This window comes from Coptis chinensis, chromosome 8, assembly GCF_015680905.1.
Source record: "Coptis chinensis isolate HL-2020 chromosome 8, ASM1568090v1, whole genome shotgun sequence".
NCBI lineage: Eukaryota > Viridiplantae > Streptophyta > Magnoliopsida > Ranunculales > Ranunculaceae > Coptis > Coptis chinensis.
Window position 1 is genome coordinate 49,722,337 of NC_141463.1, and position 23,953 is coordinate 49,746,289.

The 23,953-nt window shown below is 39.2% G+C and overlaps 2 protein-coding genes across 2 annotated transcripts; one reads left to right on the forward strand and one right to left on the reverse strand.

Moving 5' to 3' along the window:
* Positions 1 to 8,245: 8,245 nt before the first annotated feature.
* Positions 8,246 to 9,007, reverse strand: LOC147481806 (uncharacterized). Its single transcript, XM_086579070.1, has one exon. It carries the CDS (start codon positions 9,005 to 9,007, stop codon positions 8,246 to 8,248), a length of 762 nt encoding a protein of 253 aa, XP_086435196.1.
* Positions 9,008 to 15,426: 6,419 nt separating this feature from the next.
* On the forward strand, positions 15,427 to 16,236 carry LOC147481807 (uncharacterized). The gene has a single exon (XM_086579071.1). The coding sequence runs from the start codon at positions 15,427 to 15,429 to the stop codon at positions 16,234 to 16,236; it is 810 nt and encodes a 269-aa protein (XP_086435197.1).
* Positions 16,237 to 23,953: the final 7,717 nt, after the last annotated feature.

The window sequence follows — 23,953 nt, forward strand, 5'->3', positions numbered from 1 at the left end:
TTTTAAGTTCTCGAGTTTCTGCCTCGACAAACAGCTTCCACGGCCTAACTACAAAAAGTTGGCTAGCAATATGGAAGGAACCAAGATCTAAAACAGCCTTCCTCTCATCATCATTCTGAAACTTGAATGTAAACATGGTATCACCATATGGTTTTATCACAAACTTGTTTGTTCTCCAAGTGCGGCTTACTATATCCTTTACAAAGTTGTAGTTCAGCCTTTTTCCAACAAACGACCCAACAATAATGTTTTCAAATTTTTTGTTAAGGTCTGCAAACTGATTGCTGTTAACATGCACTACAGCCTTGCCGTTTACCATAGATGGTGGAATGTATGTGAGTTCATCTGTACCCACAGACTTCCCTCCAAGCATATCAGCCCACGTCCCCTTTATCTCCGATAAATTTTTTCCTTCAGTGGGTGATGTTGTGCATCCAATGGCCATATCAGTTTTCTTTTCATAGGGTCCTGTTATCTTCTGACTAGTAGTCTCTTTCTCTACCCCAACCTTAGGCTCTTTGAAGTATGTCTCAACAGCTTGCTTTAACTTTTTGAGCGTTTCATTAGTTCTCTGTGATGCCATCTCAGCCCAAGATTCCTTGTGTTTCTCATTTGTTTCCTCTGTTTCCACAGTATTATTGCGGTTCTCATCCTTGTTCAAGCTTTCCATTACATCTTTCTGTCCTTCAGGATAGTTTCCCGCTTTATTAGGATTTGAATCCTCGACTTCCACTCCTCGCGTTTTTATTCCAGTCAGATCCAAATTTTTTGGATCTTGTTCTGTGATTTTCTCATCCTTCGCACCTCTAGTGCCTCGTGTGAAGATGAAGTCTCCATCCTCTCCGACTCCAACAATCCTTTTTGGACCTTGTAAATGTCCTTCCGAAATCTTTGGATCTAGGATTTCAAATGCATCTTTGTTTCTGCCTTGCTCTGACTTTTGAACTTCTGCCACCGCTTCCAAAAGCACTTGAGCCTCTTTAATGAGTTGTGCTTTCGTTTTCCTTGTAGCAAAACTCTCTGGTAACTCTTCCTTGTCCTTCAGTTCACCACCAAAAGCCTCGCGCATCTTTCTTCGATATCTTTCTATCGATCCCTCTACAAATTTGGCCTGAAACTCTTTCTCAAAACTTTCCACCTCCTCATCTGACTCTTCTGATGTAACATTCTCACTGCTCCCAGTAGGTGTACTAGGGTTCGCACTCAAACTCTCACAAAACACTCGTAAATATTTTTGTTTTTCCGTAACTTTCAGTAAAGTTACGAAAATACCCCTAGTAAAGTAAATCTCCCTCAATTTGCCACCATTAAAACTAAAGCTCCCTGATACATATGATGATGTCCATTTTAGGATCTTTTTGGCTCTATAACACGCCTTTCGAGGTATTAGTTCCAAAATAGGGCTGTATCTGGAAAAAGCGATAAGAACATAAGTTTTCTATAATCAATCAATCCATCCGGTGTTTTGCATTCATTAAAGTGTAAGCTCACACGTAGGTGCATTCAATCTTGTGTTTTGCATTATTTCTAACGCAAGCTCGCTTGTAGGTACGTTCATTCAATCAATCAAGTGTTTTTCATTCATTATAATGCAAGCTGACACGTAAGTGTATTCCATCAAGTGTTTCCCATGCATTCAATCAATCAAGTGTTTTGTATTCTGTCGGTGTATAAAGTGGGGTTGTGGGGTTGGAAGTTGTTCGTCTTAGTCCTTGTCTAACAAAGGGTTTAGTCATTGATCATTGAAGCCTTAGAGTGTTTCTTGTGCTTTTGAGTTTTTGGGCCCTTGAGTTCACTTTTATCGTTGTCTATTTCTTTCATCGTTAACCGAAGACTTTTGACAGTTTGACTTTTTGGCACTTTTTCCCAGTTATTCTAAGATGTCCCTTTTAGGGTCCTTTTGTCTCCTTTTGGCTCTATAACATGCATTTTGATGTATTAGTTCCAGAATAGGGCTGTATCCGGAAAAAGCGATAAGAACATGAGTTTTCTACAATCAATCAATCAATCCGGTGTTTTGCATTCATTATAGTGCAAGCTCACACGTAGGTGCATTCCATCTTGTGTTTTGCATTCTTTCTAATGCAAGCTCGCTCGTAAGTAAGTTCTTTCAATCATTCAAGTGTTTTTCATTCATTCAAATGCAAGCTCACACGTAAGTGTATTCAATCAAGTGTTTCGCATACATTCAATCAATCAAGTATCTTGCATTCATTCTAATGCAAACTCCCACGTAGATGCATTTAATCAAGTGTTTCTCACTCTGTCGGTGTATATAGTGTGGTTATTGGGTTTGGAAGTTTTTCCTCTTAGATCTAACTCATATGATCTAGGCTAAGGTTTATGGTTTAGAGGCTTAGTCCTTGTCTTACAAAGGGTTTAGTCATTGATCCTTGAAGCCTTGGAGTGTTTCCTATTCTTTTGATTTTTTAGGCCTTTGAGCTCACTTTTATTGTTGACTATGGCTTTGATCATTGACCATTGACTTTTGACAGTTTGACTTTTTGGCACTTTTTCTCAATTTTCTGTGATGCCCCTTTTAGGGTCCTTTTGACACGCATTTTGATGTATTAGTTCCAGAATAGTGTTGTATCGAGAAAAAGCGATAAGAACATGAGTTTTCTACAATCAATCAATCAATCCGGTGTTTTGCATTCATTATAGTGCATGCTTTTTTTTTTTGATAGATAAGCAGGGTTTTTAAAGAGGTCCCTTACCCCTTTTCATAAAATTAATAAATAAATGAGCTTATTACATTCTTGCATATTCCTTTCCTATGGCATCCTCAAATACAATTTTCTTAACATCTTCAGAGAATGAACTAGGTACTATTTCTATACATCTAATAGCAGGAATGTTGGCAGCTAGTGCATCTGCCAACTTATTAGCCTCTATGTATACATGAATAATTGAAAATTCTTCAAGCTTCCCTACATAGTTGTGTATCTCATCCATTGTGTGTTTTGCCTGCCATGGGTACTGTTTGCGGTCCTTCATAAATGAAAGAACATTGCTTAAGTCCGTTTGGGCTTTTATCTTCCTTATGTCGTGGGCTTCTGCCAGCTTCAGTCCGTTCATTAATCCCTGTAACTCAATTAGCGCAATGTTTTTATTCTCTGTTCTCCCATGCGTTGCTGCCATTACCTCTCCTCTGAAATTTCTTATCACAGCTACCCATCCTCCGTTTGCGCCTTGCAATGTCCCATCAGTATTCAAAATACAAACATCTTCTCTATCCCTCTCCCATCTGCACCACTTTGTCTGATTCCTCTCAAGTTCTATCTCTAAGTTCCATATCTCTTCAAGTCGTGCTCTGTTCGGTCCTTCCTTCATTCTGTATTGACATGAGCGAAGCTTTTTCTTTGTATCGTTCAATACAGCTTGTACTATGTGTTCTGTTGGTGCTTGCTTGTTGTGAAATACCCTTCGGTTCCTTTCCTGCCATAACTCATATATGAAACCATTAAATATCAACCTCGGTAGCATCTTTATCGTGCATCCCTTTCCCCGATGCTTTCTCGATCACCCATTCAACCTCTTCTCTCCATGTCTAACTTGTTTGCTTGTTATACCCCTCTGCACTAACTAGCAACCTTTGCCATATTTGCAATGAATATGTACACTTTGAAAAACAAATGATCTTATTGTTTCTTTTTCCGCCAAAAAATACAAATGTCTCGTATTCACTACCTTCCTCTCCATCAGTACATCCATTGTTTTAAGCCCACCCCTTATTGCTAACCACGCTATAAATGAGTGTCTTGGTATTCTATTTGAATACCAGACAATTCCATGCCACTTACTGTTCATTCTCGCGCTCCTCAAGCTGTTGTACGTGTCCTTTAACTTGAAATCTCCGTTCACTGTGACCAACCATATCACTCGATCATCTTCTCTCCCCAGACTCACCACCTCCTCCATTTGGAGTATTACATTAGGCAAGTGCACTCTAATATTATGGGGTACACTCCACTGCCTATTCTCTATCATGTTTGCAACTGTGGAGTTAATATTTCATGTGGAGTCATAAAGTAGAGATTGGGGAAAAAATTTCTTCAGAATACCTGCTGGATGCCACGGGTCCAACCAGAATTTAGTATCACTTCCGTTCCTTATTTGATGAATTGCAATGGCAGCAGCTTGTACTCTATCCTTCATAAGGTTTCTCCACACCAATGAACAGTCACTGGGTATTTTCAAGTGCCAAAAATTCCTCCCCTTGATCAGATTTCTCTTCACCCACTCTACCCATAGTGTCTCCTTATTGCTGATAATGCTCCATATGTGTTTGAGGTTAGCTGCGTGATTTAAAGTACTGATATTCCTGATGCCTAATCCACCTTCTTCATACGGGTAACATATATCCTCCCAGCTAAGTAATGCATGAGATGTATTTCCATCAGTCCATTCCATAAGAAATTCCTTAACAACTTATTGATATCATCAATTGTCTTCGAGGTAGTAGCAAAATGATGAAAACCAATAAGTACTAAGATTGTTCAAAGACCGCTTTTATCGATTGCAATCTTCCCGCATAGGGCCGTTCCTTTCCAAGACTTTGTATCCTCTTGCTCACCTTCTCTATTAATGGGCGCGCAATCCTTGGGCCGTGAGCCTAGTGGTAATCAAAGGCAGCCCTAGGTATTTGACTAGCGACCTCCCTTTTGTGAACCCGAATAACTCCCCGAATGCTCACATGTATCTTTATCCATCCCCGCAAAGAATATATTGCTTTTTCTCCATGTTCACCAGAGTCCAATTACTTCTGTTTGAGTTTCGCAACACATCATTTAGACTTTGGGGTCGTGCGACATCTCCATGCATAAATGCTATCGGATCATCTCGCAAATGACAGTGTGTAATAATAGGATTTTTGCATTTTGTAATGAAGTGTAAATCCCCATCCTCGTACCTTTCTCATCATCATCTGTGAAAACAATTCCATCACCACCACAAACAAGTAAGGTGACATAGGATCACCTTGTCTAATCCCTCTTCTGCCATTAAAGTACCCATATGGAGCTCCATTCAACATAATAGAATACCTTGGTGTCTGAATACATACCATGATCCATTTTATGAACTGTATAGGTAATCCGATGCTAATTAATGCAAATTCCACTGCCTCCCATCTAACAAAATCATAAGCTTTCCTGAGATCAATCTTAGCTGCGCACCTTGGTGGCCCCAAATCTCTGTGATAATTGTGCAACAATTCATGTGATAGCAGGATATTATCTTGTATGCTTCTCCCAGAAATAAATGCAGACTGATTCAAAGACACTACCTGTGGTATGAAATCTTTCATCCTTCTTGTCAGAATCTTTGTGATGCATTTATAAACCACACCACACGCCTTTTGATATATTAGTTCTAGACTAGAGCTGTATCCAGAAAAAGCGATAAGAACATGAGTTTTCTTCAATCAATCAATCAATCCGGTGTTTGGCATTCATTATAGTTCAAGCTCACACGTAGGTGCATTCAATCTTCTGTTTTGCATTTTTTCAAACGCAAGCTCACTTGTAGGTACGTTCATTCAATCATTCATGTGTTTTTTATCCATTCTAATGCAAGCTGATACTTAAGTGTATTCCATCAAGTGTTTCGCATATATTCAATCAATCAAGTGTTTTGCATTCATTCTAATGCAAACTCCCACGTAGATGCATTTAGTCAAGTGTTTTGCATTCTGTCGGTGTATATAGTATGGTTATAGGGTCTGGAAGTTTTTCCTCTTAGATCTAACTTATATGATATAGGCTAGGGTTTAGGGTTTAGAGGATTAGTCCTTGTCTTATAAAGGGATTTAGTCATTGATCCTTGAAGCCATGGAGTGTTTCCTGTGCTTTTGAGTTTTTTGGCCCTTGAGTTCACTTTTATCGTTGACTATGGCTTTGATCGTTGACAGTTGACTTTTGACAGTTTGACTTTTGGGCACTTTTTGCCAGTTATTCTGTGATGTCCCTTTTAGGGTCCTTTTGTCTCCTTTTGACACTATAACATGCCTTTTGATGTATTTTGCATTCTGTCGGTGTATATAGTGGGGTTATTGGGTTTGGAAGTTTTCCTCTTAGATCTAACTTATATGATCTAGGCTAGGGTTTTGGGTTTAGAGGATTAGTCCTTGCCTTACAAAGGGTTTAGTCATTGATCCTTGAAGCTAGAGTGTTTCATGTGCTTTTGAGTTTTTAGGACCCTTAAGTTCACTTTTATCGTTGACTATGGCTTTGATCGTTGACCGTTGACTTTTCACAGTTTGACTTTTTGGCACTTTTTCCCAGTTATTCTGTGATGTCCCTTTTAGGATCCTTTTGGCTCTATAACACGCCTTTTGAGGTATTAGTTCCAGAATAGGACTGTATCCGAAAAAAGCGATAAGAACATAAGTTTTCTACAGTCAATCAATCAATCCGGTGTTTTGCATTCATTATAATGCAAGCTCACACGTAGGTGCACTAAATCTTGTGTTTTGCATTCTTTCTAACGCAAGCTCGCTTGTAGGTACGTTCATTCAATCATTCAAGTATTTTTCATTCATTCCAATGCAAGCTCACACGTAAGTGTATTCCATCAACTGTTTCACATACATTCAATCAATCAAGTGTCTTGCATTCATTCTAATGCAAACTCCCACGTAGATGCAATTAGTCAAGTGTTTTGCACTCTGTCGGTGTACATAGTGTGGTTATTGGGTTTGGAAGTTTTTCCTCTTAGGTCTAACTTATATGATCTAGGCTAAGGTTTATGGTTTAGAGCTTTAGTCCTTGTCTTACAAAGGGTTTAGTCATTGATCCTTGAAGCCTTGGACTGTTTCCTAAGCTTTTGAGTCTTTGGGCCCTTGAGTTCACTTTTATCGTTGACTATGGCTTTGATCGTTGACCGTTGACTTTTGACAGTTTGACTTTTTTGCACTTTTTCCCAGTTTTTCTGTGATGTCCCTTTTAGGGTCCTTTTGACTCTATAACACACCTTTTGATGTATTACTTAACGAATAGAGCTGTATCCGGAAAAAGCGATAAGAACATGAGTTTTCTACAATCAATCAATCAATTTGGTGTTTTGCATTCATTATAGTGCAAGCTCACACGTAGGTGCATTCCATCTTTTGTTTTGCATTCTTTCTAATGCGAGCTCGCTTGTAGGTACGTTCATTCAATCATTCAAGTGTTTTTCATTCATTCTAATGCAAGCTAATACGTAAGTGTATTCCATCAAGTGTTTCACATACATTCAATCAATCAAGTGTTTTGCACTCATTCTAATGCAAACTCCCACGTAGATGCATTTAGTCAAGTGTTTTGCATTCTATCGGTGTATATAGGTGTATATAGTGGGGTTATAGGATTTGGAAGTTTTTCCTCTTATATCTAACTTATATGATCTAGGCTAGGGTTTAGGGTTTAGAGGATTAGTCCTTGTCTTAGAAAGGGTTTGGTCATTGATCCTTGAAGCCTCGGAGTGTTCCATGTGTTTTTGAGTTGTTGGGCCCTTGCGTTCACTTTTATCGTTGACTATGACTTTGATCGTTGACTGTTGACTTTTGATAGTTTGAGTTTTTGGCACTTTTTCCCAGTTATTCTGTGATGTCCCCTTTAGGGTCCTTTTGTCTCCTAGGAGGTGCCGACTAGCAAAGTCGGTAAAACCTTTGGGTGATGATACCAAAGGTCTGGGGCTCGAACCCCGCCAGCATCAAAGAGTTACTGATCTCTTTTAAAAGCAGGCTTACCAATAAAAAAAAAAAAAAAAGGGTCCTTTTGTCTCGTTTTTTTTTTTTTTTTTGATTGGTAAGCGAGGTTTTTAGAGAGTTTCCCTACCCCTTTTCATTAAAAAATGATAAAGTTTGTTACATCCTGACATATTGTTTTCCACTAGCATCTTCATAAACAATTTTCTTTACATCTTCTGAAAAGGAACTAGGGACTAGCTCTATATAGCTAACATTTGGTATATTTTTTGCTAATGCATCAGCTAATCTATTTGTTTCCCTGTATACATGAGTTATTTTAAAAACCTCAAACTTCTCTTGCATTCTTTGAATCCTCCTGATCATAGCTTCCGCTGCCCATGGATGCTTGTTGTGCTTGTTCAAGAACGAAATTACATTTGTAGAGTCAGTTTGTACCTCAATCTTTGTGATGCCATTTCGCACTGCCATCTCCAGCCCTTTCTGTACTGCTTGAAGTTCTATCAGTGCAATGTCCTGCAGGTTCGAATTTCCATGACTTGCAGCTGTGACTTCCCCCTAATCATTTCGTAATGCAGCTGCCCATCCACCTTCAATGCCTTGCAGCGTCCCATATGTGTTAAGGTTACATATCTCTGTGGCTGCTCGCATCCATCTGCAGTACTTTTGTATCCTCTGTTTCGCGCCAACATCAATATTCCATTTATCCATAAAGTTCTGACCACATGGTCCTGGCTCCATTCGATTGTTCATTCCCATCAGTTTGGTTCTGACATCTCCCAACACTTCATCGACCACCTTTAGTGCATCTGCATTTTTGTTTTGAAATATGCGATCATTCCTTGTCCTCCATATCCGATACATAAAGGCATTCCACATAAGTCTGTTACCATCTTGCTCACAACCCTTTCCTCTTGTTATAGTTTGGATCCATATAATCTCACCTTGCCATGTTTGCTCGATTACACGAGAAAATCCCATTCTTAGAAGTAGATTTCTCCAAACTATGTTCGCAAATTGGCATTTGTGAAACAGATGCTCCTCCGTCTCTATACCTTGCCAGCACAATACACATGAATCAGTTTGTACTGTCTTCCATTCTTTCAGTTTTTGTAGAGTCTTTAGTCCTCCCCTCAATGCCATCCAGCTGATGAAGGAGTGTCGGGGTATTCTATTTGGAAACCAGACCAACTTGCTCCACTGAACTAGTTGCTTAATACTTCGCAAGCTCTCATAAGTATCTTTCATACAGTAGTCTCCATGTATCGAGGATGTCCAAACAATTTTGTCATCCTCTCCCATGATCTCCACTTGTTTCATCTCCCTCAGAAAATCAGTGAAATGGATTTGTATATGTGGTGGAAAAACCAATTACCTTCGTCAATAAAGTCGGATACCTTATTGTTCACGTGACAAGTGCTGTCATATACTAAAGCTTGAGGAAACTTTGTTCTCAGTATCCCAGTAGCACACCATGGGTCATTCCAGAAACTGGTCTCCCTGCCCATTGCCAATTTGATGGATAACAATGTCTGCAGCCTCCTTTCTCCCTTTAGTATACTCCTCCAACTCCACGAGCAGTCTTGCGGAGTCTTTAGTAGCCAGAAACTCTTTTCTTTGATTAAGTTCTTGTATACCCACTTAACCCATAGATTATCTGCCCTTGTGACTATTTTCCATATGTGTTTCATAGTGGCTGCTTGACTTACTGTTGCTAAGTTTCGAATGCCCAAACCACCTTCTTCATAAGGATAGTACATGTCATCCCATCCAATCAGAGCATGGGACTGAGCACAATTTGGCCCTGTCCATAAGAAATTTCTAAACAGTCTATTGATATCATCATATGTTTTCTGTGGTATAGTAAAAGAGGCCATCCAATACATACTTAGATTGTTTAGAACAGCCTTGACTAGCTGCAACCTTCCTGCATATGATAGTATCTTCCCCTTCCAGCTTTGAATTCTCTTTGTGACTTTGAGAAGTAGAGGGCAGCAATCCCCCGATCTTAGCCTTGTAGTGATTAACGGCAGACCCAAGTATTTCACAGGCAATTCTCCTCGTTCAAACTGTAGGGTTTGCTCAATTTCCATGCATGTGGCATCATCCACTCCTGCAAAGAAGATGTTGCTCTTCTGTAGGTTAACTTCAAGCCCTGTCGCCATTTTAAACCCTTGCAGATTCTGCTTGAGCTGTACAGCAGATTGTACATCTCCATATATAAAAGCCATCAAGTCATCTACAAAAGACAAGTGAGTGATAGCAGGGTCTATACACTTGTGATGCAATTTATACTGGCCATTGCTCACACTATTCATCATGATTTCAGAAAATAAGTCCATGACGAGTACAAATAAGTAAGGTGATATGGGATCACCTTGTCGAATCCCTCTTCTGCCTCTAAAGAACCCATAAGAGGAGCCATTAATCATTATGGAATAGGAGGCTATTTCCACACAAACTAATGAACCTCTCAGGCATACCCACTCGTCTCATAACAAACTCCACTGCTTCCCACCTAACCGTGTCATATGCCTTTTTCAGATCAACTTTAACAGCACATCTCGGGGGGTGATGGTCTCGATGATAATTGTGCATAATTTCATGAGATAATAAGATGTTATCCTGTATACTCCTCCCAGTAATAAAGGCTGATTGATTGGGGTTAATCACCTTAGGCATCAAATTTTTCATTATTTTTGTCATGACTTTAGTTATGCATTTGTACATCACTCCACAACATGCTATAGGCCTATAGTCTCCCAAAGAAGTAGGAATATGTACCTTAGGAATGAGAGTGATACTAGTGGAGTTTACCTCATTTAGCATCTGGTTGGAGTGGAAGAAGTTCTTGGCTGCCTTTATAAAATCATCTCCCGTAATTCTCCAGGTACACTTATAGAAAAAGGAGGAAAACCCATCACACCCCGGTGCTTTATCATTGCCAATATCCGCAAGGGCTTCTATTATCTCATCTCGAGTCACTTCTCTTTGTAAATTGTCATAATCTACTGTGTCAATCTGCTGCCTAGGTTCCATCACTTGTAGTGGAGCGAAATCCACTTCTTGCATGCTACTCGGGCTATATAGATTTGTATAAAATGCCACACATTCTTCCCCAATAGCATTGTTGTCTTGAATAACATTTCCAGTCGCATCTTTTAAGCATGAGATCTTATTACTTACCCTTCTAGATTGTATCGATTTGAAGAAGTATTTGGTGTTGTTATCGCCCAACAGAATAACTTGATCCCTCGATTTTGCTTGACCATATCCTCCTCTGAGGTAATCGCCTGCACATGGAGTGTAATTGCTTCTCTTTCTTTTCTAATAAGCTCTCGATCCCTTGGCTGAGCTTGTAGTTCTGTTTGAATCAAGTCCATCACTGCCTTTGTTTCTTTGACTCTGCTTACCATATCCCCTACTCTTTCTCTGTTCCACTGTATAAGTGCCACCTTGGTTAGTTTTAGTTTCTTCATGAAGACAAACATTGGGTTGCCCACCACTGGACTTTGCCACACCTTCTCTACAGTAATCATAAAATCTCTTTCCTTATACCAAAAGTTAAAGAACTTGAACGCCTTTCTTTTCTGATTTTGTTGCGCGACTGACCTCACTACCATAGCCAAATAATCTGATACTGCTCCTGTGTTTAAAAACTCTGCCTCATGGTCCCCATATTCACCTATCCACTCTGCGTTAGCCATCACTCTATCAAGCTTACAGCTGATCCTATCCTCTTGTCTATTTGACCAGGTTAAGTAGTTGCCTTTGCTTTTGATGTCCACTAATCCCGCAACATTCACACAATCTAATAAATCTGCAAAGTGGACTGGTCTGACCTCTATCCCTCCTACCTTCTCCTGAGCACTTAAGATTGAGTTAAAATCCCCCATTAAGATCCACGGCTTCTGTATGGTGCATGAGAGATCAATGATTGCCCTCCATAGCTGCCGCCTTGGGCTCAAGTCATTACTGCCGTAAACTACAGTCACTATAAACTCTTCCCCTGCAATTGTGGCCACTTCCATAGTGATTTGTTGTTCATCTTTTTGCATAAGCTTAGCTTCACACTCTCTCGGATTCCAGCACAGCCATATATTACCCAATTCATCTCCGCTATCATTGCATTCCATATGCCATTATGTGAAAGATTTGTTGAAAACTTTATCTCGATTCTTTTTCTTTACTCTAGTTTCTACTAAACCCATTAGGCTTATCTCATACTTTCGCACCATCTCTCGGATTTCAACCTGCTTAAAAGCTTTGTTAAACCCTCTCATGTTCCAACAGGCTTTATTAATCATTAAAGTGTTGAGAAGGAATTGAAAGACTAGAATTAGTCTTTTCTTTGTTAAGCCTATCAACCCCCTCACTTGCTGCTCTGGTAACCTCTCGCTTCATATCAGTTATCTCTTGCATTACTACTGTTCTTTCCTCTTCCTCCGCTGTAGTGAACAGATGTTTAAACCTATTACCCTCATAGGGGATCAGTAAAGGTGTACTGCTTATATTTTCTTCTCTTTCGGTATTAGAAATTTGTATTTCTCGATCAGTTTGGGCCTTGTTTCTGTCTAAATCCCCCCTACTCTTTCCTGAGCTGTTCGCGGCATCATTATTTTTTCCTTTGCATCTATGCTTTTTCCATGGCGACTCTATCCCTCCTCATCTGTTACTTGCATAACTTCCTGAACTTTTGATATTTCTAACTGTGTTTGTTCTTTCATATTTTCTGCTAGGGCTTCTGCCTTGCTCTGTTCACTTACTCCTGTTGAGTTTTTAATCTTGTCATGCACTTTTGTTTCTTTTTTCAGCCACCCACTGCCTTCACTCCCAACTCTGTCTTAGGTTTCTCTGTATGCGGCTATTTTGGACAAGTCTGCATGGAGTGTCCAAATAACTTGCACGTCTGGCAACACGGTGGCTTCCAATTGTATTTGAAATCCACTTTATATGCCCTTTTCTGGTCAAGAACCACTGGAATACTTTCTGGATCTCTATACACACTCTTGCGTATGATGTTCTTGCCATGTTTTCAGTTAGCCGATCTGTGAACATGGGTATTCCCATAGCACTCCCCACTTGGCTGAAGCCATCCTTGTTCCACATTTCCATAGGTAGCCCCTTGACCACTACCCATATAGGAATCGTTCTTAACTCTCGTGTTCCTGCCTCCACAAAGAGCCTCCAAAGCCTAACAACAAACAGCTTACTCGCAATATGAAATGATCCTAAATCCAACACTGCCTTCCTATCATCCTCCTTCTCAAACTGGAATGTAAACATAGTATCTCCATAAGGCTTCATCACAAAGCTCTTTAATCGCCATGTCCTACAAACTATCTCCTTCACAAAGTTGTAATTCATCCTCTTACCCACAAAAAGAACCTACCACCAGATTTTCAAATTTCTTATTAAACCCGGAGAATTGCAAGCTTTGCACATGGATTATCGGTTTGCCATTTACAATGGTTGGTGGTACATCCTTTTGTCTCATTTTGGCTCTATAACACGCCTTTTGATGTATTAGTTCCAGAATAGGGCTGTATCAGGAAAAAGCGATAAGAACATGAGTTTTCTACAATCAATCAATCAATCCGGTGTTTTGCATTCATTATACCTCAACTTTAATAGCTTTTTCTCTAATGGTGGCAAAAATAGGGTGATTTTTTAAGTGTAGGGGTATTTAGGTCTTTTTATAAAAAATTATGAAAAACATGCAAAAAACAAAAGATTTTAGGGTTGTAGCTGCCGTAAACCCTAGCACACCAGCTAGGGTTGGAGATAGAAGTGATGATTCTGACCGAGAGATGGACTCAAGTGATGAAGATGAAGAAATAGAGGTAGTCAGGAGTGCGCTACTGAGGAAATATGGCCAAGGGTCGTTAGAAAAACTAAGGAAAAGGCTGGATGAGGGAGCGGTGGTATCTGGAGAACATGAACAGAGGCCTAATGCTGTAACAAAAGATGAACTACTGAAAGAAGCTCATAGATTATTGGAGGCAATAAAAGAAGTTGAAGATGAAGGAGAAATAAGAGAGTTGGTACAAACCAAAACTCTCAAGAAAGGAGAGTATCGAGGATCAGCACGTATGGCTGGAGTTGGAGATGATGGAGAGTTTATATTCAAACAAATCTCTAGAGGTACGAGTGCTGAGGTAGCAAATACAGAGGAACCGGAAAAAGTGGATCTAGTTATCAAGGTCACGAAACGCTCTGTAGAAGAAGATGAAATCGCATCGAAGGCAATGGTTCGAGTCAAACACGAGTGTTAGAGAGAAACAAGATAGAGCAGAGGCTAATGGGGCTGGAATTAACAAGCAGGATGAAAATTCACATACTGTTGAGAGCAGAGGAAGAGTTGAGGATCAGGAACAGACCAATAACTCAAAAAAGCAAGCAGAGAATCAGACGCAAGAGGAGTTGAATATGAAATTAAAATTTATCGAGGAGCGTAAGTGAAAGGATCTTTGAAGTAGAAATAAATAAAGAGGATGAAAAGAGTTCAGAGAAGTAAAAAACAGCAACAAAGGGATCATGGGCTGATGTATTAGGACGTTCGAATGTGGGGAAAAAGACTCTGAAGTACGTACCACCAACCATTGTTAATGGGAAACCAATTCTTCATGTAGAGTCTAAGAACTTTGCACACTTACACAAGAATTTTGAGATGCTAGTTGTGGGAAGCTTTGTTGGGAAAAGACCGAACTTTAGCTATGTAAAGGAGATCGTGAATCGAACATGGAGGGTGAAGAGTGGGTTTACAATGCTGCCATATGGGGAAACAATGTACACTTTTAAGTTCGAAAATGAAGAAGATAGGAGAAAGGTGTTGGATATTGGATCCTTTCATATTGCAAGTCAGCTCGTGATCATCAGGCCATGGAAATTATTTATGGAGGATGATGATGCAGCGCTGCAGACAATACCAATTTGGGTAGTGATGAAGAAATACCCAATGGAACTATGGGATGAGGAAGGTTTTAGTCAAGTGGGAAGTGTTATTGGGAAACCATTATTTACGGACAAGCTGACTGAAGACAGGAAAAGAACCACTTATGCACGAGTTTGTGTAGAAATAAATACTGATTGTGACTATCCAAAGTGCTTACGGTGGTGGTAGATAGAAGAAGAGCGATAAAAATTGAGTTCGAATATAATTGGAAGCCTCCCTGCTGCACCCAGTGCAAGATTTTTGGCCATACATTGAGTAATTGTGCAAAGAATGCTCAAAAGAGGGGAAAGACGCAAGTGAAAACTGAGGTTTGGATTAAAAAAGAGAGAGTAGAAGGGATTGATAAAGATAAACAAAGTGAAGCTACAGAAGGAAAGAAGGTCGGTGTACCGGAAGTCCAGGAAGTCCACAATGTGGAAGAGGAACAAAAATGGCAAATCCCAAGCAAAAATAACAGATTTAAAGGAAGAAACAACAGAGCTGAATATGAGGATGAGTCAAAAGAAGAACGAAGTGAGAGGGATAGTAGTGGAGAAGAAGGTAATGGGATTAAGGAATATGGTGAAACCATAAAGATGCAACAGAAAATAACACCAGAAGCATCAGATGAAGAAACAGCTCGTAGAAAAAAGGGAAAGGCTGTTGCGATACAAGAGGAACAGAGTCCACAGAGAGAAATGAGTACACTAGGAACAACAAAACAGGGAAATCGTTTTATTTCCTTGCTTACTGAACCTAACTTTTAATGATTAGTTTAGGCTGCTGGAACATGAGGGGTTTCAATATGGGCTTCAAACATTATGAAGCAAGAGAACTGATCAGAAAGTATGAGTTAGGTATTATGGGACTGCTGGAGACAAGAGTGAAAGAAGAAAAAATGGAGGCGATTATTAATAAGGTATGTTGTGGATGGGAAAGGGAACACAACTATAGAGATGATGAGTTGGGCAGAATATGGGTGGTTTGGAATCCTCAGGTATGTACATTGAAAGTTATCATAAAGGACAGACAGAGTATTACGATGGAGGGAACTTTGAATAATGGTAAGAAGTTTTTAATTACAGTTGTATATGCATCGAATGATAGGAATGAGAGAAGATTGTTGTGGAATAATCTAGTCAACCTTTCTGCTCCTACATTACCATGGATAGCACTAGGAGACTTTAACTCAGTCCTTAATGCACAGGAAAGAGTTGGGAGTTCTGTCACAAGGGTGGTACACTTCGAAGATCTGTTAGAATGTGTAACAATGGCTGGTTTGGTGGATTTGAGGTTCAAAGGTCATCAGTTCACGTGGAATAATAAACAGAGAGTGAGAATATGGAGGAAACTGGATAGGGTGTTAGTAAATGCAGAATGGATTAGTGAGATTGAAGACACAGAGGCAGAATTTTTAAACCCAGGAGCAATGTCTGATCACACACCGATGGTGGTAAGACCATGCAATCAGAGAAATCAGAAAAAGAAAACATTTCGCTTTTTCAATTTCTGGGTGGAGGAGGAGGGGTTTAAGGAAACAAAGTGGCAAAAGCTTGGGCTATGGAGGCGAGTGGGGAACCCAATGTACACATTCATGAGGAAGCAAAACAAGTAAAGGCGTAACCGATAGCATGGAATAAAGAGAGAGTGGGCAAAGTACAAACACGAAATGATGAGACAAAGAAGATCATGGATAGGGTTCAAACCGAGCTACAATTGGATCCTACTAACCAACAGCTAGGAATGAAGGAAAGAAAAGCCATTGGAGAGTATGTTAGAGCTGCAATCTCTGAAGAATCTATGCTTAAGCAAAAGTCACGAGATCAAGACATAATTCTGGGGGACAATAATACTGAATATTTCTTTAAGTTGATCAAGGCTAGAAGAAACACAAATAGGATCACTTGTTTGAAAGATGGAAATGATAGAGTCATTGAAAACTTGAATGAAATAGGGGAGGAGTGTGTTCAGTATTATAAGAGATTGTTTAGTCCTCAAAACCTGCAAGAGGTAAGCTTTGCTGATTTTGAAAATGCTAGACCAAGAGAGAGACTTACACAGGAGGAGCAAGACCAAATGCAAGGCAGTGTAACAAGAGATGAGATAATTGAGGCATTGGCAGACATAGATAATGACAAAGCACCAGGCATAGATGGGTTTAGTTCTTTGTTCTTCAAGGCATGTTGGAGAATTGTGGGTGATGGCTTCACTAAGGCAATTCAGAATTTCTTCAGGTCTGGTAGAATGCTCTCAGAGGTAAACACAACATGCATCACACTAATACCTAAAATGCAGAGTCCTACTTCCCTAAGTGATTACAGACCTATTGCATGCTGTTCTGTAGTGTATAAGTGTATCACTAAGATTATCACTAGTAGAATGAAATCTTTTATGCCAAGAGTTATACACCATAACCAGTCTGCTTTCATCTCTGAAAGGAGTATACAAGATAATATTCTACTTTCTCATGAATTGGTTCATAACTACCATAGAGACACTGGGCCACCCAGATGCATGGCTAAAATAGATTTGAGGAAAGCATATGACTGTGTAAGATGGGAAGCTGTGTTGTTTGCTCTATAGAGGATTGGGGTACCAGGAAAATTCATTGAGTGGATTAAGGAATGTATGAAGACTGCAAGCTACTCTATTATGCTGAATGGCTCTCCATATGGGTACTTCAAGAGTACTAGAGGCATTAGACAAGGGGATCCCATGTCACCATATCTGTTTGTGCTTGTCATGGATTTGTTTAATGATATAATGATGCAAAGTGTAGAGAATGGAAGATATAAGATGCATTTTAAATGTCATGATCCTGTTATTACTCACCTCTCATTTGCAGATAACCTTCTTCCCTTTATGCATGGAGAGAAGGAGACAGCTGTTTGCTTAAGTCAGAATCTGACAAAGTTCAAGCAGTGCTCAGGGTTGGAAGTGAATGTCAATAAAAGCCAAGTTTTCTTTCTTTCAATGGATCAGGTCCAATGTAATGAAATTCAAGATGCATTACAATTCCCAGTAGGTGAATTGCCAGTGAAATACCTAGGACTACCGTTGATCACTACAAGGATAAGTTCTACAGACTGTCTGCCATTATATGCGAGAGTGGAGAAAAGAATTCAAAGCTGGAAGGGGAAAACTCTATCATATGCAGGAAGACTGCAACTAATCAAAGCAATCCTGAATAATCTGAGTATCTATTGGACTGCTTCTTTTATGCTGCCAATGAAGATAGTTGAAGACATAAACATATCATGTAAGAACTTTCTATGGAGAGGACCTGACCTTCAAACATCACGTGCTTTGATCAGCTGGGATGATATGTGTTACCCGTATACTGAGGGAGGATTGGGGATTCGAGATCTGAAAACGGTGAATAAAGCTGCAACAATCAAACATGTATGGCGATTGTGTCGTGACAAGAAAAACTCGCTGGTTGGATCAAGAAAAAAGAATCTCATAAGAGACAAGCAGTTCTGGAATAAGAACATACCAGCTGATTGCTCGGCTAGTTGGAGGAACATACTCAAGCTTAGAACAGAAGCAACTAGCTTCGTCTTGTACCAGATTGGAGATGGATCGAAAACAAAATTCTGGCATCAGCCATGGCACCCTGCGGGATTGCTAACAGATAAGTTTCCTCAAGCACTTCGCTTATCTTCAACATGTAACTTAACTGCTACAGTATCATGTTTTATTGAGAATGGAAGGTGGGTAGTTCCACAACATATCAAACATCACATAAGTGAGATTTCTCACCAAATGCAACAAGAAGTGAAGATAGAAGGGGGAGAAGATGAGGTGATTTGGGCTGCATCACAGAATGGGGATTTCAGCTTAAAAGAAACTTACGAGAGTATGCGAAGCTTCAGACAACCAAAGGCATGGAATGGGCTGATATGGTTCGCAAATAGGATTCCCCGACATTCGTTTATAGGGTGGATGTTCTTTGTGGAGGGACTGAAATCGAGGGACAAACTAAAACAATGGAAAGTGATCAATTCTGATGTTTGCGTGTTATATTGGCGTGAAGTAGAGACAGCAGCTCATCTGTTTTTTGAATGTACGTATTCATTGAATGTTTGGATTGATATAATGGAGATGGTAGGGTATGTAAGGCAGAGAACAACGACTTGGCAGAATGAAGTGCAATGGCTGCTACAGAAGTCGAGTGGGAAAGGAAGTAAAAAAGATGCGCTGAAGCTAACAGCAAACGCATTCTTTTTTTGGATTTGGCGGGAAAGAAATTTTCGAATCTTCAAGCATGAGACGAAATACATGGAGCAGATAGTGAATCAGATCAAGCAAGAAGTAAGAACTAAACTGAGTTCGCTGAAAATGAAGATGCCAATGGGGATGGAAAGTGATGACTTCATGCAATGTGGAATGTATTTGTTGAACCGATTAAGCAATAGCCTAAGAAGTGCATATGGGAACGAGCTGGACCAGATATTGCGAACTTAAATACCGATGGTACATTACAAGGACAGGAGGGAGGGTGGGCAGCAGTGATTAGAGATGAACAAGGAAAGGTAATGGCGGCAGCACAAGGAAAATCTCAATATGAAGCTATAGCTTTCATCGAACTCGAAGGGGTACAAAAAGGTTTGGAATTGGCGCAAATGAATAATATAAAGAGAGTTAGAGCACAAACAGACTCAACCAATGTGATTAGCTTTCTAAAGCAAAAGAAGAATCAACCATGGAGGGTGAAGAAGATGATAGAAGACATCAAGAATAGAACTAGTAATTTTGAGTTTTTTTCAATTGTTCATGTGTTTAGAGAGTGTAATAAGCTTGCTGATAGTTTGGCAGCTAATATTCCATCTGTTTCTTTCATTGAACTCACCCCTAGCTCATTTTCTGAAGATATAAAGAAAATAGTGTATGAAGATGCTAGTGGGAAAGAGTACTTAAGATTGTAATAATTCAATTTTTTTTCTCTATGAGGAAGGGGTAGGGGACCTCTTAATTAAAAAACCCCGCTTACCCATAAAAAAAAAAAATAGTGCAAGCTCACACGTAGGTGCATTCAATCTTTTGTTTTGCATTCTTTCTAACGCAAGCTCACTTGTAGGGACGTTCATTCAATCATCCAAGTGTTTTTCATTCATTCTAATGCAAGCTCCCACGTAGATGCATTTAGTCAAGTGTTTTGCATTCTGTCAGTGTATACAGTGGGGTTATTGGGTTTGGAAGTCTTTCCTCTTAGATCTAACTTATATGATCTTGGCTAGGATTTAGGGTTTAGGGTTTAGAGGCTTAGTCCTTGTCTTACAAAGGGTTTAGTCCTTGATCATTGAAGCTTTTGAGTGTTTCCTGTGCTTTTGAGTTTTTGGGCCCCTGAGTTCACTTTTCTCGTTGACTATGGCTTTGATCGTTGACAGTTGACTTTTGACAATTTGACTTTTCGGCACTTTTTCCCAGTTATTCTGTGATGTCCCTTTTAGGGTCCTTTTGTCTCCATTTTACTCTATAACACGCCTTTTGATGTATTAGTTCCAGAATAGAGCTGTATCCGGAAAAAGCGATAAGAACATGAGTTCTCTACAATCAATCAATCAATCTGGTGCTTTGCATTCATTATAGTGCAAGCTCACACGTAGGTGCATTCAATCTTTTGTTTTGAATTCTTTCTAACGCAAGCTCGCTTGTAAGTACGTTCATTCAATCATTCAAGTGTTTTTCATTCATTCTAATGCAAGCTCATACGTAAGTGTATTCTATCAAGTGTTTTGCATACATTCAATCAATCAAGTGTCTTGCATTCATTCTAATGCAAACTCCCACGTAGATGCATTTAGTCAAGTGTTTTGCATTCTGTCGGTGTATATAGTGGGGTTATAGGGATTGGAAGTTTTTCCTCTTAGATCTAACTTATATGATCTGGGCTAGGGTTTAGGGTTTAGAGGCTTAGTCCTCGTCTTACGAAATGTTTAGTCATTGATCATTGAAGCTTTTGAGTGTTTCCTGTGCTTTGGAGTTTTTGGGCCCTTGTGTTCACTTTTATCGTTTACTATGGCTTTGATCGTTGACCGTTGACTTTTGATAGTATGACTTTTAAGCACTTTTTCCCAGTTATTCTGTGATGTCTCTTTTAGGGTCCTTTTGGCTTTATAACACGCCTTTTGAGGTATTAGTCCCAGAATAGGGCTGTATCCGAAAAAAGCGATAAGAAAATGAATTTTCTACAATCAATCAATCAATCCGGTGTTTTTCATTCATTATAGTGCAAGCTCACACGTAGGTGCATCAATCTTGAGTTTTGCATTCTTTCTAACGCAAGCTCGCTTGTAGGTACGTTCGTTCAATCATTCAAGTGTTTTTCATTCATTCTAATGCAAGCTCATACGTAAGTGTATTCCATCAAGTGTTTTGCATACATTAAATCAATCAAGTGTCTTGCATTCATTCTAATGCAAACTCCCACGTAGATGCATTTAGTCAAGTGTTTTGCATTATGTCGGTGTATATAGTGGGGTTATAGGGATTGGAAGATTTTCCTCTTGGATCTAACTTATATGATCTGGGCTAAGGTTTAGGGTTTAGAGGCTTAGTCCTTGTCTTACAAAATGTTTAGTCATTGTTCATTGAAGCTTTTGAGTGCTTCCTGTGCTTTTGAGTTTTTGGGCCCTTGAGTTCACTTTTATCGTTGACTATGGCTTTGATCGTATACCGTTGACTTTTGACAGTTTGACTTTTTGGCACTTTTTCCCAGTTATTCTGTGATTTCCCTTTTTGGGTCGTTTTGTCTCCTTTTGACTCTATAAAACGACTTTTGATGTATTAGTTCCAGAATAGAGCTGTATCCGGAAAAAGTGATAAGAACATGAGTTTTCTACAATGAATCAATCAATCCGGTGTTTTGCATTCATTATAGTGCAAGCTCACACGTAGGTGCATTCAATCTTTTGTTTTGCATTCTTTCTATCGCAACCTCGCTTGTAGGTACGTTCATTCAATCATTCATGTGTTTTTCATTCATTCTAATGCAAGATCATACGTAAGTGTATTCCATCAAGTGTTTCGCATACATTCAATCAATCAAGTGTTTTGCATTCATTCTAATGCAGACTCCCACGTAGATGCATTTAGTCAAGTGTTTTGCATTCTGTCTTTGTATATATATATTTTTTGGTAGGTAAGCGGAGTTTTTTAATTAAGAGGTCCCCTACCCCTTCCTCATGGAGGAGAAAAATAAAAATTATTACAATCTTAAGTACTCTTTTCCACTAGCATATTCATATACAATTTTCTTTATATCTTCAGAAAATGAGCTAGGGATGAGTTCAATGAAAATAGTTCCTGGAATAGTAGCAGCTAGATTATCAGCTAGTCTATTACATTATCTAAACACATGAATTATAGAAAATTCTTCTAATATGTTGATTCTGTTCCTGATGTCTTCAATAATCTTCTTCAGCCTCCATGGTTGAGTCTTCCTTGTGTTAAGAAAGCTGAGCACATTTTTTGAATCTGTTTGTGCTCTTAGTTTCTTTACGTTCTGCCTTCTTGCAAGTTCCAAACCCTTTTGTAGTCCCTCTAGTTCAATGAAAGCTATGTTAGCGAAGTCCGATTTTCCTTTAGCTTCCGCAATGACCCTCCCATGATAGTCTTTCAAAACTACTGCTCATCCACCTTCTAACCCTTGTAGTGTCTCATCCGAATTCAAATTCACAATATCTGGGCCTGATCGCTCCCACTTGCACTTTTGGGCCCTTGAAATTTTGGGTTCCACATACAGGTTCCACCTTCGTTCAAATTCAACTATTTTCCGCCCTATCTTCATCTTCATTCTGACAGCCCCCAACTTCGTTCTGACATCCTTCATGATCTGTCGGTGTATATAGTGGCGTTATAGGGTTTGGAAAATTTTCCTCTTAGATCTTACTTATATGATCTAGGCTAGGGTTTAGGATTTAGAGGATTAGTCATTGATCGTTGAAGCCTTGGAGTGTTTCCTGTGCTTTTGAGTTTTTGGGCCCTTGAGTTCACTTTTATCGTTGACTATGGCTTTGATCGTTGACCGTTGACTTTTGATAGTTTGACTTTTTGGCACTTTTTCCGAGTTATTCTGTGATGTCCCTTTTAGGGTCCTTTTGTCTCCTTTTGGCTCTATAACACGCCTTTTGATGTATTTGTTCCATAATAGGGCTGTATACGGAAAAAGCGGTAAGAACATGAGTTTTCTACAATCAATCAATCAATCTTGTGTTTCGCATTCATTATAGTGCAAGCTCAGGAGCATTCAATCTTGTGTTTTGCATTCTTTCTAACACAAGCTCGCTTGTAGGTATGTTCATTCAATATTTCAAGTGTTTTTCATTCATTCTAATGCAAGCTCACACGTAAGTGTATTCCATCAAGTGTTTCGCATACATTCAATCAATCAAGTGTCTTGCATTAATTCTAATGCAAACTCCCTCGTAGATGTATTTAGTTAAGTGTTTTGCATTCTGTCGGTGTATGTAGTGTGGTTATTAGGTTTTGAAGTTTTTCCTCTTAGATCTAACTTATATGATCTAGGCTAGGGTTTAGAATTTAGAGGCTTAGTCCTTGTCTTACAAAAAGTTTAGTCATTGATCATTGAAGCTTTTGAGTGTTTCTTGTGCTTTTTAGTTTTTGGGCCCTTGAGTTCACTTTTATCGTTGACTACGGCTTTAGATCGTTGACCGTTGACTTTTGACAGTTTGACTTTTTGGCACTTTTTCCCAGATTTTCTGTGATGTCGGTTTTAGGGTCCTTTTGTCTCCTTTTGATTCTATAACACGCCTTTTGAAGTATTAGTTCCAGAATAGAGCTATAACCGCAAAAAACGATAAGAACATGAGTTTTCTACAATCAATCAATCAATCAATCCATCCGGTGTTTTTTTTTTTTTTTTGGTAGGTAAGCGAGGTTTTTTAATTAAGAGGTCCCCCATCCCTTCCTCATAGAGGAGAAAAATAAAAATTATTACAATCTTAAGTACTCTTTTCCACTAGCATCTTCATATACACTTTTCTTTATATCTTCTGAAAATGAGCTAGGGATGAGTTCAATGAAAACAGTTCCTAGAATAGTAGTAGCTAGATTATTAGCTAGTCTATTACATTCTCTAAACACATGAGTTATAGAAAAACTTTCTAATATGTTGATTCTGTTCCTGATGTCTTCAATAATCTTCTTCTGCCTCCATGGTTGAGTCTTCCTTGTGTTAAGAAAGCTGAGCACATTTTTTGAATCTGTTTGTGCTCTTAGTTTCTTTACATTGTGCCTTCTTGCAAGTTCCAAACCATTTTGTAGTCCCTCTAGTTCAATGAAAGCTATGTCAGCAAAGTCCGATTTTC

What these genes read in the sequence shown, in the direction of transcription:
- LOC147481806 (XM_086579070.1), bottom strand. Translation starts at nt 9,007, where the DNA reads ATGAAACAAGTGGAGATCATGGGAGAGGATGACAAAATTGTTTGGACA.
- LOC147481807 (XM_086579071.1), top strand. Translation starts at nt 15,427, where the DNA reads ATGGGCTTCAAACATTATGAAGCAAGAGAACTGATCAGAAAGTATGAG.